The 20,097-nt window shown below is 35.1% G+C and overlaps 1 protein-coding gene across 3 annotated transcripts in view; it reads left to right on the top strand.

The window, feature by feature from the left end:
• PIK3C2A (phosphatidylinositol-4-phosphate 3-kinase catalytic subunit type 2 alpha) overlaps positions 1-20,097 on the top strand; it is a 102,945-nt gene that overhangs the window by 78,311 nt on the left and 4,537 nt on the right. For 2 of the 3 annotated variants that reach the window (XM_059931202.1, XM_059931203.1), the window contains exons 18-32: positions 301-395; positions 754-934; positions 4,288-4,392; positions 7,901-7,993; positions 9,276-9,405; positions 11,454-11,590; positions 13,053-13,222; positions 14,024-14,180; positions 14,901-15,010; positions 16,447-16,654; positions 17,854-17,978; positions 18,901-19,018; positions 19,112-19,184; positions 19,519-19,628; positions 19,716-19,841. In XM_059931202.1, the coding sequence (XP_059787185.1) occupies positions 301-395; positions 754-934; positions 4,288-4,392; positions 7,901-7,993; positions 9,276-9,405; positions 11,454-11,590; positions 13,053-13,222; positions 14,024-14,180; positions 14,901-15,010; positions 16,447-16,654; positions 17,854-17,978; positions 18,901-19,018; positions 19,112-19,184; positions 19,519-19,628; positions 19,716-19,841 (1,938 nt within the window). Of the gene's footprint in view, positions 1-300; positions 396-753; positions 935-4,287; positions 4,393-7,900; positions 7,994-9,275; positions 9,406-11,453; positions 11,591-13,052; positions 13,223-14,023; positions 14,181-14,900; positions 15,011-15,790; positions 15,907-16,446; positions 16,655-17,853; positions 17,979-18,900; positions 19,019-19,111; positions 19,185-19,518; positions 19,629-19,715; positions 19,842-20,097 lie in introns of those variants that run through there. The other variant, XR_009504664.1, reaches the window with a different exon arrangement.

Genomic DNA, 20,097 nt, shown 5'->3' with positions numbered 1-20,097 from the left:
GAATACTAACTATATACATGTAACTGGATTTTTAATTCTCAGAACAAACCAGACTTGAACTTTTCTTTGATTTTTTTTTTTAATTGGCCTTTTAAACATAGCTAATGAATGTTATTCCCAGGTCTGTACTTTTCTGCTTGATTTCATTAATTTCACCTAAGTTAATTCATCTGTTTCATTTTTATCAGTATCATCTTTCATCCTTGATTTATATAGTTTATCTTTTGATAATTTTATCCTAACAACATAGTATGGGTTTGACCACTAGTGATAGTGATTCTTATTTTTCTTTGCATGTAGGCTTTGAAATATGAAATTTACTTGAACAGTTCATTAGTGCGCTTCCTTCTGTCCAGGGCATTGGGAAATATACAGATAGCACACAATTTATATTGGTAAGATTTAAATTTTCTTAAGTACTTTATTTCTGTCTCTCTTATTTACAGAGATGACACTCAAAGTCTAAACTGTATGCTCAGACTATTTGCTGTTGATACCAGCTGTTTCATTGAAGTCATTATTGTAAAGAAGCTAAATTTTTATGTCTTTAGAAATAAAACCAGAAAATAACAAAACCCTCTATTGCAAAATTATCTGGCATGTTAGAGCTCTATAATAATGACTGAGTTTTTACTTGCTTATATAGCTTAAAATTAATTCCTGGATACCAAAAATTAAACTTGTTAAATTGATTTTTGAGAGACATTAATCTATTTCTCAGAAGTGGCTGACATAAATATTTTGCTGTATTAGGCTCCTCAAGGATGCCCTGCATGATGCACAGTTTGGTGCCCGATATGAACATGTTTTGGGTGCTCTCCTCTCAGTAGGAGGAAAAGGACTCAGAGAAGAACTTCTGAAGCAGGCAAAACTTGTACAACTTTTAGGAGGAGTAGCAGAAAAAGTAAGGCAGGCTAGTGGATCAGCCAGACAGGTATGTACCCATAGAGGGAACATAAATATTTTGATGTTAAAGGATCTTTACAGTGCTGACAAGTTGTTATTCTTTTTTTTTTTTTTTAATATTTATTTATTTATTTATTTGGTTGGTTGTGCCGGGTCTTAGTTGCGGCTCGTGGGCTCCTTAGTTGCAGCATGTGGGCTCCTTAGTTATGGCCAGCTGGCTTCTTAGTTGCAGCTCACCAGCTCCTTAGTTGCGGCGCATGGGCTCCTTAGTTGCGGTATGCGAACTCTTAGTTGCGGCATGGGTGTGGGATCTAGTTCCCTGAGCAGGGATCGAACCCAGGCCCCCTGCATTGGGAGCCTGGAGTCTTAACCACTGTGCGCCACCAGGGAAGTCCCGGTTGTCATTCTTTTTCTATAGACACCCAGTAGAACTCTAACACACCTATGCTGTTTTGGGCAGATTGAATTCAAAAGTTGCTTAAAACCTGTCGGAAAAGATTTTATATCCTAACTCAGTTCCCTTTCATTTCCATGCTTATTAATTCCTGTCTGATCAAAATTGTTCTCTTGAGTTTCTTTTTCATTATTTTGCTTTTTAACATTTTTGTAATTGTAAAGGTAATAGAAGTATGAATTGAGGCTAATGTTTAAAAAGTCCAAATGAATAAGTTTATGGATTAAAAAATTAGGACATTTCCAGTTTCATTTTCTCCCTGTAGATATCTTGTTCACAGTTTGTTTTATGTCCTGCTTGGTCATTTTATATGACTTTACACGTATATATACAAATGTTTGGAGTTAAAAATTTTTTATAGAAACGTATGTTATTTTTTAACTAGACTTCATTATTTTAACCACTTTAAGATGTACAGTCCATTGGCTGTTATTGATAGTACATTCACAGTGTTGTGCAATCACCACCACTGTCTAATTCCAGAACATTTTCATCACAAGAGAAAGCAAGCCTGCACCCACTAACCCTTTAGTTCTTATTCCCCTCTCCTCCCAGGTCCTGGTGAGAACTAATCTGCTTTCTATCTCTATGGACTTACCTATTCTGGACATTTCATATAAATGGAATCATGCAACATGTGGCCTTTTGTGTCTGATTTCTTTCACTTAACCTAATGTTTTCAAGGTTCATCCATATTCTAGCATGTGTATTTATGGCTGAACAATGTCCCATTGTATAGATAATACCACATTTTGTTTATCCATTCATCAGTTGATGGACATTGGGCTTGTTTCTATTATTTGACCATTATGAATAGTGCTGCTATAAATATTTGTGTATAAGTTTTTGTTTGAACATCTGTTTTCACTTCACCTAGGAGTAGAATTAGTGTATCATATAGTAATTCTATGTTTTTTGAAACTGTTACCCAAAGTAGCTGCACCATTTTATAATTCCAGTATAATACTAGTAATGTATGAGGATTCCAGTTTCTCCATATCCCCACCAAAATTTGTTATTTTCCATTTTTTTAAACTATAGTCATCCTAGTGGATGTGAAGTGGTATCTCATGGTGGTTTTGATTTGCATTTCCCTAATGACTAATGATTTGGGGCACATTTTCATGTGTTTGTTGGTCATTTGTATATCTTCTTTGGAGAAATTTCTTTTCTAAGTCCTTTTTAATTGGTTTGTCTTTTTGTTGTTGAATTGTTAGAGTTCTTTATGTATTCTAGATACTAGACCCCTATCAGATGTACTGTTTGCAAATATTTTCTCCCATTCTGTGTATCATCTTTCTATTTCCTTCATAATGTCCTTTGATGCACAAAAATTTTACATTTTATGGTCTAACTTATTTTTTTGTTGTTGTTGCTTGTGTTTTTACTAGTGTGTCCAAGAATTTGTTGTCAAATCGAAGGTCACAATGAGGTACACCTATGTTTTCTTCTAGGAGTTTTATAGGTTCACTCTTAAAAAGTCTTTGATCCATTTTGAGTTTTTTTTTTTTTAATATTCTATGAGCAAAGGGTCCAACTTTATTCTTTTTCATGTGGTTATCCAGTTGTTGCTGCACCATTTGCTGAAGAGACTCTTCTTTCCTATTGAATGATCTTGGCACCCTAGTTGAAAATCAGTTCACCATAGTTATATGGGTTTATTTCTGGACTCTGAATTCTATTCCATTGATCTATATGTCCCTCCTTATGCTATACTGTTTTCATTACTATAGCTTTGTAGTAGGTTTTGAAATCAGGAATTTGAGTCCTCCAACTTTTACTTTTTCAAGATTGTTTTGGCTGTTTGGAAGTCCCTTACAATTCTATGTGAATTTTAGTATCAGCCTGCCCATTTCTGCAATAAAGGCAGTTGGAATTTTGATAAAGATTGTGTTGAATCTGTAGATCGATTTGGGAAATGTTGCAGTCTTAATAATATTAAGTCTTACAGTTCATGAACATGGGATATCTTTCCATTTATTTAGATCTTTAATTTCTTTCAGCAATGATTTTTTTTTTTTTTGCTTTATGTTGGAGAATTCATGTAAGTACGTATAGTTACACTTCATGTTTCTTAATGAGTACATGGTATTACAAGGTGTCTTAGCATAAATTATGAACTATTACCTCTATGTAGGTTGTTTATACATTTTTCTTTTCCCAAACAGTTCTGTGATGAATTTTAATATATAAGTGTTTGCCCCTTTGCTAGTATTTCTTTTTTTTTTTCCTTTTTTTTTTAACATCTTTATTGGAGTATAATTGCTTTACAATGGTGTGTTAGTTTCTGCTGTTTAACAAAGTGAGTCAGCTATACATATACATATATCCCCATATCCCCTCCCTCTTGCGCCTCCCTCCCACCCTCCCATCCCACCCCTCTAGGTGGTCACAAAGCACTGTGCTGATCTCCCTGTGCTATGCAGCTGCTTCCCACTAGTGCTAGTATTTCTTCATAGGATATTCCTACAGATGAAATAATTGAATCAAGAGCTATGTATATTTTTAGTTATAATAGTTTATATTAGATTGCAATAACAAAACAAAACAAAACTTACCAGTATACATCTCCCTCCCCACCAGTAGACTATGAAAGTATCTGTTTCCCACCTTGTTGCCAGCACTGGATGTTATCTTAAATTTTTTGTCTGTTAGATAAAAATTGGCGTCTCGTTAGTGCTTAATTTCTATTTGTTAGTGAGTATTAACTAATATGTTAAATATGACCATATGTAATTCCCCCTTATGTTTATAGCCTTTGCTATAATTTTTATTTTTATAGTAAAAATTAACTCTCTTTAGCAACAACTTTTTTGACCATTTGACAATTGGGCATTTAAAAAATTGGGTCCATATCATATTTTTGTTGTCTTATAAATAGGTCTTCATTTTCATTATGTACTTACAGTATCGGTTTCTTTTCATAGGTTGTCCTCCAAAGGAGTATGGAACGAGTGCAGTCCTTTTTTCTAAGAAATAAATGCCGTCTCCCTCTCAATCCAAGTCTTGTGGCAAAAGAATTAAATATTAAGGTGACATACAATGCTTATAAGTTCATATTACATTTTCAAATAATGTGTAGGAAGAAGGCAAATGGGCAGGTATGCTTAAGGCAAATGCAGATAAAATCTGCATAGGTTGGTTATAAGTACTTATGGATGTATATTTGTGTAAGATCCATATTTATCTCAGTATATTCTTATCTAATCACCATTCCTGAAAGAAAAAACAGTGTAAAATTATTTACTGCCTTGAAATAAATTATTTTTTGCTATGGTGTAATAGCTGCATATGTTGTACTTGTAGTGGTAAAAGTACCCAGTCACAGGTAGGCAGTTTTTTTCCTCTCTTGTGAATGGCCAGGTGGAGTCTTCCAAGGTTTATAACACTTATTAGAGTCATCAAAAAGTAGTTGTAATCATCCAAATTGAGTAACTATATTTTTAATTGGGCTAATAGTAATGCAAATAGTGGATTTTTCTCTAACATGAGCTCAGCAAAAGCAGCCAATTAATTCATCCATTAGTGTCTGTGATTTTGAAAGTCTAGGGTACAACTATCCGTAAAGGAGTCTCAGATTTAATTTTTTTAAGTTGACGTATGACTACTCTTCATTGAAATACTGGGTTGGCCAAAAAGTTCATTTGGTTTTTTTCCGTACAATGGCTCTAGTAGCGCTTAGTTGTCTTTAACTTCATGTGAAACAATTTTGTTAGATGGTATTGTGACAGCTGTCATATCAGCGAGCATTTAAAAAAAAACTTATCAAAATTGGTGAATTTTTGTGTAGCCATTTTAATATTGAAGATGGAAGAAAAAAAGCAACATTTTCAGCATATTATGCTTTATTATTTCAAGAAAGGTAAAAACACAACTGAAATGCAAAAAGAAATTTATGTGGTGTATGGAGAAGGTGCTGTGACTGATAGAACGTGTCAAAAGTGGTTTGCAAAGTTTCGTGCTAGAGATTCTCACTGGATGATGCTCCATGGTCGGGTAGACCAGTTGAAGTCGATAGCGATCAAATCAAGACATTTATTGAGAACAATCAACATTATACCACGTGGGAGATAGCCGACATACTCAAAATATCCAAATCAAGCATTGAAAATCATTTGCACCAGCCTGGTTATGTTCATCGCTTTGATGTTTGGGTTCCACCTAAGTTAAGCGAAAAAAATCTTCTTTTTTTTAATAGATGCATTTATTTATTTACTTATTTTTGGCTGCATTGGGTCTTCATTGCCGCAGGTGGGCTTTCTCTAGTTGCGGTGAGCAGGGGCTGCTCTTCGTTGTGGTGCGCAGGCTTCTCGTTGCAGTGGCTTCTCTTGTTGCGGAGCACGGGCTCTAGGCACGCGGGCTTCAGTAGTTGCGGCACACGGGCTCAGTAGTTGTGGCTTGTGGGCTCTAGAGCACAGGCTCAGTAGTTGTGGCGCACGGGCTTAGTTGCTCCGCAGCATGTGGGATCTTCCTGGACCAGGGTTCGAACCCGTGTTCCCTGCATTGGCAGGCAGATTCTTAACCACTGTGCCACCAGAGAAGTCTGAAAAAAATCCCTGACTGTATTTCCGCGTGCAGTTCTCTGCTTAAACGTAATGAAAATGTTCCATTTTTTTTTCCTGACAAAAAAATCATTTATAACCTCACCATGCACATAAAATGACTGGATACACTTTGGTTTATACGCTTTCAGGCTTTTTCTAGTTACGTGAACTATGTTTGTATAAAAATAAGCCCTTACTATATGAACTATTTTGTAACTTACTTTTTTAAAAATTTAATTAAATTAATTAATTTACTTTTATACAGTAGGTTCTTATTAGTTATCTGTTTTATACATATTAGTGTATATATGTCAATCCCAATTTCCCAATTTGTTTTTTTAAAACAAATTGTGACAGGAGATGAAAAGTGGATACTGTACAATAATGTGGAATGGAAGAGATTGTGGGGCAAGCAAAATGAACCACCACAAACCACACCAAGGGCCAGTCTTCATCCAAAGAAGGTGATGTTGTATATATGGTGGAATTGGAAGGGAGTCCTCTATTATGAGCTCCTTCTGGAAAACCAAACCATTAATTCCAACAAGTACTGCTCCCAATTAGACCAACTGAAAGTGGTACTTGATGAAAAGCATCCGGAATTAGTCAACAGAAAATGCATAATCTTCCATCAGGATAATGCAACACCGCATGTTTCTTTGATGACCAGGCAAAAACTGTTACAGCTTGGCTGGGAAGTTCTGATTCATCCGCCATATTCACCAGACATTGCACCTTCGGATTTCCATTTATTTCAGTCTTTACAAAATTCTCTGAGTGGAAAAAATTTCAATTCCCTGGAAGACTGTAAAAGGCACCTGGGGGCTTCCCTGGTGGCACAGTGGTTTAGAATCCGCCTGCCAATACAGGGGACACAGGTTCGAGCCCTGGTCTGGGAAGATCCCACATGCCACGGAGCAACTAAGCCCGTGTGCTACAACTACTGAGCCTGTGCTCTAGAGCCCGCAATCCACAACTACTGAGCCCGAGTGTCACAACTACTGAAGCCGGTGCCTAGAGCCTGTGCTCCGCAACAAGAGAAGCCACCGCAATGAGAAGCCCGCACACCGCAACGAAGAGTAGCCCCCACTCACCGCAAGTAGAGAAAGCCTGCGCACAGCAACGAAGACCCAGTGCAGCCAAAAATAAAATAAATAAAATAAATAAATTTATGTTAAAAAAATATTGTATAAAAAAAAAGGCACCTGGAATAGTTCTTTGCTCAAGAAGATAAAAAGTTTTGGGAAGATGGAATTATATAGTTGCCTGAAAAATGGCAGAAGGTAGTGGAACAAAATGGTGAATGTGTTGTTCAAAAAGTTCTTGGTGAAAATGAAAAATGTGTCTTTTATCGTTACTTAAAAACCGAAGAAACTTTTTGGCCAACTCAATATAAGAGTGGGTGCTTGAGCTGTATAATTATGTCACTGGAGGTGGGGTGGGGGGGGTTACATTTACCCCTTGGATTTTGTTTGTTGTTTCCTTTAAATTGCTCTCGCTCTCTTAATTAGTTTTTTAGCCAGTTTAATTTTAATATTAGACTTGATCTTTGCTAATGAAATTGTTCAATTTAGTGTCACTATTTGATCCCATGGCCAATTATTAATTTTACTAGTACCATGAATAGAAGTAGAGATCTCATTCCAGATCATACTGATTTAGAGGAAAGATAAGCATATACAAAATTTTGTGCTTTGTTGAAGGATTATAACACTTTTAAAGTGTCATAATATTTCAAACTTTTGATGGTTTTTGTCTCAAGTTTTTAAGGTATTGCTTCTCTGCTTAGACAATGTGTTATGTTTAAGTTTCAAAAAGTATCTTTATATACCTCTTATCTGCCGGATAATCTAAGAAGCAGTTCACCTGCGTTATTTTCATTTGCCCTAATTCAAAGGAAAAAGTGAAAGGAGAAATGCCTTGGACCAAAAAAAAATTTTTTTTAAGTTTTTATTTCAGTGTTATCATTCTAATGCTTAACATATTGTATTTGTAGTCATGTTCCTTCTTCAGTTCTAATGCTGTGCCCCTGAAAGTCACAATGGTGAATGCTGATCCAATGGGGGAAGAAATTAACGTCATGTTTAAGGTGAGCAGAGTAAGGTATTTTGTTTTTTGGTAATTAAAAAATTCTTTTCTCAAATTCCTTTTTCAAAATTGCAACAGTAATTTTGTTTATTTAGAATTTAATTAAATTGAATAACTATGTGAAAAATTATTACTGAGATAAACTGTTCCCAAATGGATTTGGTAATAAATGCAACTCTGGCCTAGAGCTGCTGTATATGGCCATGCTAGTTAAGTGTTAGTACATCGTAGCTCTAGGTAATGCCTTTCACCTGGAGGTGAAATGGTATGCCCTGGAGAAGTGCAGGGCAATATTGCAAAACTATGAGAGGGGTACTCTTTTTGGAAACGTATAACTTACCTGTGGGAAGCAGCAGGAGTAGAGTACTTTAGAGTAATCTATTACCAAAGTTTTGTGTGTTGTGATCACAATTAGTATTATTTTTAAGAAAGAATGGAGAGTTTTAGTTAGTTAGTTTTAGTTTAGTTCAGTGAGTTCGTTTAGTGGAGGTTCATCAAGATAGCTTCTCTTGAACCACCTTTGATATGTATATAGCAAGTTCCCATATACTCAGATCTGGTTTTAGATTCCATTTTATTGTGTTGATGTATTTGCCTTTTCCTAAAACAGTATCATCTGTTTGAATACAGTAATTTTATATGTTGTAATATTTGTTAAGGCAAATCCCCTCTTTTTTTCCATAATTTTCTTGGCCAGTCTCAAAAATGTGTTCATCATTATGTTTTAAACTTATTTTAACCCATTTAAAAAGAAAATGAAAACTTGATGTGATCCAGTTAGAATTCATTTGGGGAGAGCTAACTTTTTTTTAAGTAAACTTTTAATTTGAAATCATTGTAGATTGAAGTTTGCAGTTCACTGTAGTTCATTTTAAGAAATTACACAGAAATCCTGTATACCCTTTACTCAGTTTCCCCCAATGGTGACATCTTGCAAAACTGTTCTACAATATTGCAGTTAGGATGTTGACATTGATACAGTCAAGATATGAAATATTTCGATCAACACAAAGATCTTCCATATTGCCCTTTTAAAAAATTGAACATAATTCACATACCATAAAACCTAACCTTTTAAAGTGTACAGATCAGGAAACAGACATGAAGAGGTTAAGTAACTTTCTCTAGAATGCTGCAGAAGAATAAAAATGTGGTTCTGTTCATCTTATTCTTTACACTTTTCACTATTCCCTCCTCCCCACACCCCCCCCCCCTTTTATTATATGTAATCTATTAAGTCTTTTGGAAATGTACAAGTTTCATTTTGTTTCCTTGATTTCAAGGTTGGTGAAGATCTTCGGCAAGATATGTTAGCTTTACAAATGATAAAGATTATGGACAAGATCTGGCTTAAAGAAGGACTAGATCTGAGGATGGTAATTTTCAAATGTCTCTCAACTGGCAGAGATCGAGGTAAATATGTTAGCTATGTCTTATTTTTTTTCCTTGAATTTAGCTCAGTGTGTACCTGCTCTAAGGGTCCTGGTGCTGGTACACTATGATCTCAGCCTTATAACTTTCCTTTTGTAGGTAAGGATGTGCAGACTTTATCTTGTCAAAATGAAATCAGGTCAGGGACTTCCCTGGTGGTGCAGTGGTTAAGATTCCAGGCTTCCACTGCACGGGGCATAGGATACATCCCTCGTCGGGGAAGTTCCACGTGCCGCGCGGTATGGCCAAAAAAAGGGAAATCAAGTCAGTTTAAGAATTCTTGCTGGTTTTATATAGTAACTCAATGAGTAGCCCTAATAAATGCTTGCATGACAATAAGTTTTATAAGGTGGAAGTCACTTTATCAAGCAAGATTCCTCATTCATCAACAAGAGCCTACCATTTCACTGGATTAGTTTTTCTGTCACTATACTTATTTCATATAGTTGAACTCTTCTTTCTTCTTATGGAATTCTATGTAACTTTGTAGGCAGTCAACTCCCTCTTTTTTTTATGTTGTTTCTAATGGTTGAGTGCTTATTTTGTGATTTGCCCTGTGCTAAAGCTTTTCACTTGTGTTATCTCAGTGTCCTTATTTTTCAAATGAAAAATCACATTCACATCCTCTGTGAAGTTTTTAACAAGCACCTTAGTCTATAGTAATCCTCCCTTCTCCAGACTCAGCAGTTGTCTTTAATACTTACCAGACATTGCGTCTTCTCTGCTGGATTGATTTTAAGTTCCCTCAGGGGATAGTAGTACTTTGTATATTTATGAACGTTTATCCACTGTTTTGTACACAGTAATTTCTACATTTGTATGTTTGATAATGAAATTAGAAATTTGTATGTATATTAAAAATTTGATTAAACATACTCATAGAATCAAGATGCAGGTATTCATTGAAAAAGGATGTCACTGTGAACTATAAACCAGATAATGTAACCAAAACAACATAAAGGATCCAAATGAGTTCACTCTGCCATGTGTGACCAGTCTACTAGGATTACAGCCTGACCGTGCATGCTTTCTTTTGGGATGGCCTGGAGGACTTGGCCTTCTTGGTTATTTCCAGTCCTTTCTTCAAAGCATGTCTCTGTGTCTGTATCTCTTATTTTGATAACAGTGCATCTCCTTGATTTGTTAAAATATATAAAACTAATTTTTAAAATATATAAAAAATATACGCACATAGTAAAATATCCATATAGCATGTAATAGAATAAATTGGAATGTAAAACTTAGTTTTCTCCCACACGTCCTAGGCAGCCTGCTCCCAAAATATAACTGCTTACATAGCTTTCTGAGACTATTTTTTTATTCTTGTTTAAAAAATTTTTGGCCACGGCACATGGGATCTTAGTTCCCCAACCAGCGATTGAACCCGTGCCCCCTGCAGTGGAAATGCAGAGTCCTAACCACTGGACCGCCAGGGAATTCCCTTTCTGAGACTATTTTGTATATATTCCAACGTGCATAATACTTTCTTTTAAACAAAAGGTACAGTTCTCTATGTGGATTTTGTCTTTAAAAACATATTTTTGAGATTTTTCTACATAAGCACAGCATTTACATTTCAGTAAGGAAGACAGCCATGAGACTCAAACATATCACAAAGACAATCTTCATCTGTTCTTCCCTTTGAAAGGGCTTAATGTACTCTGAAACACTCTTATATTGCCCAAGTACATGACTAGAGAAAGTTTTTTGTGCAAAATGGGACAGCATATATCTTGTAAGTAACTTAATTGGTGAGGTCAGTATTATCTAGTTTGCAATTAAAATTGTTATTTGTGTGGGTAGCACATGGATGTACAGACATAAAGTCTGAAATAGTCAAATTCAGTTTTATATCTTGGGTACTTCTGAAAATAAAAAATCATTTTGATTTTTCACATTTTCTAGCATGGGCTGCCAGAGTTGATTTTTTTTTAAATGATGATTGTTAGCTGGTATCTTATGTCAAACATCAAAAGCTGTAAATTTGGGGGGGAGACATTTTCACATATCTTAATGTTTTGTTGTTAAAGGCATGGTGGAGCTAGTTCCTGCTTCAGATACCCTCAGGAAAATCCAGGTGGAATATGGTGTGACTGGATCCTTTAAAGATAAACCACTTGCAGAGTGGCTGAGGAAATACAATCCCTCTGAAGAGGAATATGAAAAGGTGATTAGCTAGTCTCTGTATTCTAAATTACTGTCAGAAATGTGTTACATAGGTGTTAGGTGCTTTCATTTCCCAGCTCTGGTGACTAGTCATTTAGTTTAAGTTGTGAAAACAGTATTTTTCTAAGTTTTAATGAGATCCTAGTTTATGTCAAATCATTAATGTATCGTATTTAGAGATAGATACGTACAAATGCTATCTGTTGACCTATGAAAGTAAAGTAGAGGAATTTTGTTCTTTGTTGGTCTTTTACACTATTTAAGAGCTGTCCCTTTTCTTAATTCTTTGTGGTTTGGGGAAAGAAGCTAATATTTGTTTACAGTAATATTGGCTCTGTGATTCTGAATAAGTTATTTGACCCAAAATAATTGTCAAGTAACATACTTTGAATGGCTTTCATGCACTTGGCTCTTCTGTGTGCTTTGCTAAGTAAGAGGGAGTATAACATAGTGGAATCTCATTGCCTGGGTTCGAATCTTGGCTCTGCCACTTAACAATGATGTGATCTTGGGCAAATAATCTCTGTTTTTGTTTCTCTCATATGTAAAATAACAGTAATAATAGTATTTACATCATTGTTTTGTTGTGGCATTTTAAATGAGTTTAATATGTACATACCCACACACATATACTCTGGTGTGTGTGTAGAGAGAGACTAGTGCAATGCCTGGTTTTGTGATAAGTGCTGTGTAAACATATGCTGTTATCGTCATCATCATCATCACCACTAAAGATTTCTAGGGGGTTATGGAATAAAATTAATCACATGGACCTGTAGAGCCATATGACTGCTCCGTTCAGAAATGTAGTATCTTGAGAATAAACTAAATGCATGTGCTTTACTATTTGCTTTACAAATACTCATTGTATGCAACTTGTATCCTTCTGTGTGATATTATATTATTAATTTAATCCCCAGGACAGGCAGGACTAAAGTGAAAGAAGGTCTTCCAGCTTTGAGAAACTTGCAGATGACACATAAGGAGTCACTAAATGGACAACAAGACACATTCATTATATTATTGGATGTTTAAAGATATAAGCTTTCTTGCTTTTCACATGCCATTCCTACAAGCCAAAAAAGGGGGAAAAATATTCCTTTATTTAGATTAATCTTTGTCCCAATGTTACCACTTGTGGTAAGCAGCAGAGCCTGTGAAGAGCAGGGTTCCACAAACATGATGCTTAAAAGACGTTCAAAGGCAGAATGTACCCTAAGTAGGGACTGACAGGATCTCTACCTGTTGAAAGACAAAAGCTAGAGAGAAGGGGCAATAACCACCTTTAGAAGGGTGTTTGCTTTTGAAAAACTGGCTTCTGCTACCATAACCCAGTTTACAAGCTATTGAGAAAGTGGTTTATAATAGTGTTTTCAACGAGTGATAAATTACTTTAATCTTTGTTACCCTGCCTCCTTTAAAAATAATCTTTTTCCTAAGATAATTTTGTATCTTTATTACAGGCTTCTGAGAATTTTATCTATTCTTGTGCTGGATGCTGTGTAGCCACCTATGTTTTAGGTATCTGTGATCGACACAATGACAATATAATGCTTCGAAGCACAGGACACATGTTTCACATTGACTTTGGAAAGTTTTTGGGCCATGCACAGATGTTTGGTAGCTTCAAAAGGTACTAATATTGTTATTATTGCTAAAGAAAATAGAGGCACTTCCTATTTCACAAGTTAATGTCCCCAACTACTACATATAAAATAAGCTACAAGGATATACTTGTACACATATAAAATAAGCTACAAGGATATACAACACAGGGAATATAGCCAGTTTTATAACTATAAATGGAGTATAATCTTTAAAAATTGTGAATCACTGTATTATACATGAAACATATAATATTGTATATCAACTACAATTTTAAAAAATCAACTTCAAAAAAAACCAAGTTAATGCCCCAAACTTTGCTTTTTTTCTTGCTGTTCTTTGCCTTGTAGCTCCCTTTGAGTGTAACTAGGGTTGAAAAAGGCTCTAAAAGATGACTTTACCATGTAGCAGAAAGAATGAGTATGTGTGTGTAACCTTTGAAATGAGTTAAGGTGTATTTTATTTTATCTAGTTAGTGGTACCTATTAGAAATGTTCCCATTTATATAATGGCAATGAGTGCAAATTTTTTCTCTACATTTGTTTGTAACTAATATTTGATCTCTTTTTGGCTGTGGGTGGATTGATAAATATCACCTTGGAAATATCATATATAAATTCTACCTAAATAATGAGATTATATGCTGGCTTTCCTGGGGAAATGTGAATTTTTAAGAATTATGCAAATTCAGAACTGCCTGTTACTAAGTTACCCACTTAGAGACTGCTATGGCTCAGATAGCTTTAGTTCAATAGCCATGTAATAGCAATAGCACTTATTTGAATATCTTCTGTAAATAATATTTTGTATGTACTTTCTTTTTAAATAGGGATCGGGCTCCTTTTGTGCTGACCTCTGATATGGCGTATGTCATTAATGGGGGTGAAAAGCCCACCATTCGTTTCCAGTTGTTTGTGGACCTCTGCTGTCAAGCCTACAACTTGATAAGAAAGCAAACAAACCTCTTTCTTAACCTTCTTTCACTGGTAACTCTGTTCTTCACAAGCATTTAATTTTATATTAATGCTTCTGTGTTTCAGTATCTAAAAATAGATATTTTGTGATTTTTGGACTATATATATAATTTATTGTAGTTTCAAGTGTCATATTATTACCGAAATATTGTAGTTTCAAGTGTCATATTATTACCGAAATATTTTAAAATTGCTGCCATGTGAAATATGCCAGGCACCATTTATATAAAATAAAAAAATAAGTCACTAGAGTGGGTACCCTGGGGATAAGCAGTAATAGTAACTGGAAGGGACCCTGAGAGTATCATCTGGGATGCTGGTAAATGTTTTATGTCTTAATCTGGATGTGTTCAAATTTTGGACATTCATTAAGCTGTGCTTTTAAGATTTCGGTGCTTTTCTGGTTGTATATTAAGTAAAAACAAACCAAAAAAAACCCCTATGATTATTGTGACTGAAATTGATGTAGAAACAGAGGACTACACAAAAGACCTGGATTTCATAGCGTTTATTCCATAAACTGGCTATGACTTGCAACAATTGATCTCCTTGGCCAAGATTTTTCTTATTTATGAGAGAATCACTTAGTCCCTAAAACACTAACAAACTCTTCAAAACTGTGATTGTTTTGGTTTGTTTGCTTTATTTCTGATTACTTGGCCAGCTTTTAGGGAGGGGTGAGGAACAGACTTCTAAAAAATTTAACTCACAAACCTTTTATCCTTTCTAAAGATGATTCCTTCAGGGTTACCAGAACTTACAAGTATTCAAGATTTGAAATATGTTAGAGATGCACTTCAACCCCAAACTACAGATGCAGAAGCTACAATTTTCTTTACTAGGTAAGGTATATTTAAGTATATTAGAGAAGGCACACACTGTTTAACCTTGATTTGTTTTCCTTAGTTTAAACAAATGCTATATATCAAAATTCTGATTTATAGGAAAAAACTGTGATTCACAGTACTAGCAAATAGGTTTATCAAAAGTTTATTTACTGAATAAATGTGAAGCATCGGCAATAGCACTTTAAAAAATACATTTATTTCAGGAATTCCCTGGAAGTCCAGTGGTTAGGACTCGGCGCTTTCACCACGGTGGCCTGGGTTCAATCCCTGGTTGGGGAACTAAAATCCAGCAAGCCGTGTGGCGTGGCCAAAAAAAAAAAATTTACTTCTCTCAAAATATGATCTCAAGTTTTATTTAGTATATGATTTCAATTCTAAACATCCCATTTATGAATCGTTTCTGCAAAACATATTTTCTACAGTATCACATACAAGGTTTTTTTCTAAAATGATATCTCTACTAATGTATTTTTCAGGATTCTGCCATAGCAATTTTCATGGATACCATAAGTGCTTAAAACAGTGAACTCTGGGACACTGCTGTAGTAAATTGTTGTTATATGATGTAGTACTTGAAACACATGTACCAATGAGTGGCATTTGAACTTGTGATTATTACTTTAGAAGCAGATCTTCCTGGCAAATATGTTCTAAAGGTCTGGTGACCAGGTTGGTCACAGACTAGTGGTACCACCTCATTAAATGCCGCAGCAGGGAGGAGCACATGAGCTCATATTCTTTTCTCTCCTTTTTCTCTTGCCTTCTTCCTCTCAGTGGAGAAGAGGTAGAAAACACTGGACTGGACTTCCCTAGTCTCAAGAGTCTGGGCTGAATTGAATTGAAGGAAGCTGACTTTTATATAGCCTTCCAAACTAATCCTGATAATTTAGGTATTGATGGGTTTTGTTTTGTTTTTCGAGATTTGTTGGCTCCCCTGGGCAAAACTATAAAGCAGGCATGTAAGTGTTAGTCGGCTTGACCTGCCATAACAATACACCATAAACAAGGTGGCTTAAACAAAGGAAATTAGTCTTCTCATCGCTCTGGAGGCTGGGAAGTCCAAGATCAAGGTGCCAGCCTATTTGCTTCCTGGTGAGGGTTCAAGCTTGAAGATGAAGGAGGGAGGAGAAGAAAAAGGAGGAAGAAAGTCATTCTTATAAGGACACTAACTCCATAAAGGCCCTGTGGGGTTGGGGCTTTAACATTTGAATTTTGGGGGACACAAACATTCAGTCCCATAGCAAGGCAAACACCTTTGTGTGAGGTTCCCTGACCTTTACTTTTTGACTCTTTTTGATTCTCACTCCTTGACAAAGTGAGAATCTACTCAATATTTTTAAATGAATAAAAGTGTTTTTCATCTTTTATTGTTAAAATAATTGCGAATGTTATGAACTTTAATGTTAACACATTGTCTGATTATCTCGTAGGCTGATTGAATCAAGTTTGGGAAGCATTGCCACAAAGTTTAACTTCTTCATTCACAACCTTGCTCAGTTGCGTTTTTCTGGTCTTCCTTCCAATGATGAGCCCATCCTTTCATTTTCACCCAAAACATACTCCTTTAGACAAGATGGTCGAATCAAAGAAGTCTCCGTTTTCACTTACCATAAGAAGTACAACCCAGATAAACATTACGTAAGTTTGGTTCTGTATCTGTAGAGACTTATGCGTGCATTATTTTTGTCCTTTCCTACTTCCTTCACTGACTCTGCTAAAGTTCAAGCATTTGTTCTTTTCATACTTCTTTCTTCCATGGATGGTCCAAAAATTAGTAAGTATACTTGGAGCATCCCTAATTGTTTTTTGGTGTTTATTTCTTGGTAAATTTGCTCCAGAATCATGAAGGACAAATGATACTCTTCTTTTCAGAGACAAGACTGAAAGGGTGGTGCTATTTTGCTTTTCTCCTTCCTTATCTTCAATTTGTTTTTAATTTCAAAGGTAAACCTTGCTCAGTGTAACAAACTCAACCAATATAGAAGCATGTAAAGTAAAAATCTAAGTTCTCATTCCACTCTCCAGGAATGATTATAAAACATGCACATAAAGTTGGGTTTTTTGAACAAAAACAGGATCTTTAGTGTGCTTCCCCCCCCCCCCAATAGTATAGCATTATCATCTTTTTTGCTGTTATTTTTGTGCTAATATTTTTGTTGGATAACTTTATAGCACCGTCAGCCTTTAAATTTTTGACAAATTGATAGATTTTAAAAATGACTTCACTATTTTGATTTTTACCTATTCTTAGTAAATTTTTATATGTTTACTGAGTATTTTAGGATACGATTTAACTGAATAGTCCATTCTTTCCCCCCAGTGATTTATAATGCCACCTTTAAATATAGTAAGTTTATATCCCTGAATTTATTTCTGGTCTTCTGCAGATATATCTGACTCTCTGTGCACCAGCATTTTACTCTTTAAAGTACTTTATATTGATAGTTTAAATATCCAGTAAGACAGGTTTTCCCCCATCTCCCAGTCACCCTAAGTTTTGCCTTCTCATTTGCTCTCCTAAATGAATTAACTTGCTAATATTTTCACTGCAAATGCACTACACTTATAAATTTGGAAGGACATTTATATTTAACCCTAGAAATAGAATGACTTTCACATTCCAGTTCTTATTTATTTAGACAATAGTTAAGGTTACTCTTAGAATGTAGTTAGATATGCTATAAATACCTTGACTTTTATATTTGCTGTTTCCTATTGGTGACATATATATTGCAAAGTGAAAAGCACTTGGTACATATAATGGTCAAGCTGAAAATTTTCTATCAAGAAAGGTTATATTATAAATCTAATGTGTTAGGGGTGTGATTTCTTTTCAGATTTACGTAGTCCGAATTTTGAGGGAAGGACAGCTTGAGCCATCATTTGTGTTCCGGACATTTGACGAGTTTCAGGAACTTCACAATAAGCTCAGTATTATTTTTCCACTTTGGAAGTTACCAGGGTATGTTCTCATCCTTGTACATTAATCTTGTTTTATAGGAAACAATTTCTTTATTACCAAGTATAGGTCAAAAGCTTTGTGTTAAGTTAGTGTAAGATACTGTACTATGGACCGTGTGCAGCTAATTTTCCTTTGTATCACAAGAGCCTGACACAGTACTAGACATAAACAAGGAACTAAGTTTTTCTTGAATGAATGATTAAGATCTTAAACTTAAAATATGGGATTTTCTAGCTTTCTAAACCACTGCAGGAATAATCTATTACGGCCATATTGAGCTCCTCTGAAAAACAATAAACTGAGGCACTGATCACTTATCAAAATGTTAGTGTTTAGTTTTGTATTTGATACCCTTTGGAAACCTTCAGTTTTTAAGGTAGCTAATGACCAGTAGATGTCCTGTGTTGAATTGCTCCCATTCTTCGCAAGACTAGATTTCGAAAATAAGGAGGCAGCAAAGTGGGTATCAGAGTTTATTTCCATGTGCAGTCTCATTTTTCCACTGCCACCAAAATAAGCAGAGTTATAAGCAAGATGAACTTGATTTGAGCCCTATGGCATTTGTGGATTTTACTGGTATCAATAATAGCTATGGCTGATTGAATAATGATTATTTTGGAGGATAAGATCTGCAAATTTGTGAATGACTAATCTTGGGTAGAAATAAGTAGGAAATAAGTAATAAATATGCATATTAGCAAAGCAATGTATGTTTTGTACCAAGGTCATAAAAGGATAATATATACTTGAACTTTCATCTCTAGTACTTGGAAAAGAAATCCAAAAATTACTTTATAGTGAATTAAGACTCCACTTTGTATTTAAGTGTATAAAAGAATATTTCTAAATATTATACTTGATTCTATAAATACTCCCAGATGAAATAATTTAAATTCCACTCCTTTTTGTTTTTCTTTTGTAGCTTTCCTAATAGGATGGTTCTAGGGAGAACACACATAAAAGATGTAGCAGCCAAAAGAAAAATTGAGTTAAACAGTTATTTACAGAGTTTGATGAGTGCTTCAACAGATGTAGCAGAGGTGACTATCCTAACTGAAAAATAATAACATACTTTTTTCTGTGCTGCATAATATTTAAATTAATGAGTCTTTTTTTTTCCTCTTCTACCTTAGTGTGATCTCGTTTGTACCTTTTTCCACCCTTTACTTCGTGATGAGAAAGCTGAAGGAGTAGCTAGGTCTGCCGGTGAGAACATTTTTCTCTTTATTGATAATTCATGACTTCCCATGACCTGCAAGTCTGTAACTTCTCGATGGATGTGGTAGAGTGACAGTGGGGTTACTATCTGTAAACAGTGAGAATGAGAGGAGGTTATTCTTTCTAAGCCAGTCGATTTCTGGATAAACATAATTTTCCTAATGGTGTGTGATTACTAAAGAAGTGTGTATCAATGGCCTACCAGGTTCTTACCTTTTTTTCTCCAACATGTGATGGTCCTGGAATTAGAGCAAAAACTTTTGTTGCAGCTTGAACCACTGCAAGCAACATAAAATAAAGATGAACATATTTATATTTTCAGATGCAGGTTCCTTCAGTCCTACTCCAGGCCAAATAGGAGGAGCAGTGAAATTATCTGTCTCTTACCGAAATGGCACTCTTTTCATCATGGTGATGCACATCAAAGATCTTGTGAGTGATTACAAATAATGATGATTGTAGAGGAAACCTATACCTTGGTAGGAAACATTACTGTTAAGGGAATGCTTTTCTTTATAGGTTACTGAAGATGGGGCTGACCCAAATCCATATGTCAAGACTTACCTACTTCCAGATACCCACAAAACATCCAAACGTAAAACCAGAATTTCACGAAAAACTAGGAATCCGACATTCAATGAAATGGTAAGTTAAAATCATTTCTAAAAATTTCCTAGATTTGTTGTTTTGAGATTTTTAATTTTAAACACTTAAAATTTTTTAGCTATCAGTAGCTGAACTATTTATTGTACTAGTAAGGCAAACCACTAGCAGTCCAATGGTATTTAACAAAATGATGCAGAATTGAACCTTTGATCACAGATCCTTAGGCTTTAAAAAGATCTTAGGGGCCATTATTCAACTACCCTTCTAGTGCTTCAACCCTTTCAAAAAGTGGATG

Source organism: Balaenoptera ricei, chromosome 8 (genome assembly GCF_028023285.1).
Source record: "Balaenoptera ricei isolate mBalRic1 chromosome 8, mBalRic1.hap2, whole genome shotgun sequence".
NCBI lineage: Eukaryota > Metazoa > Chordata > Mammalia > Artiodactyla > Balaenopteridae > Balaenoptera > Balaenoptera ricei.
The sequence above is the reverse complement of the archived record's forward strand: the minus strand, read 5'-3'. Positions and strand labels throughout refer to the sequence as shown.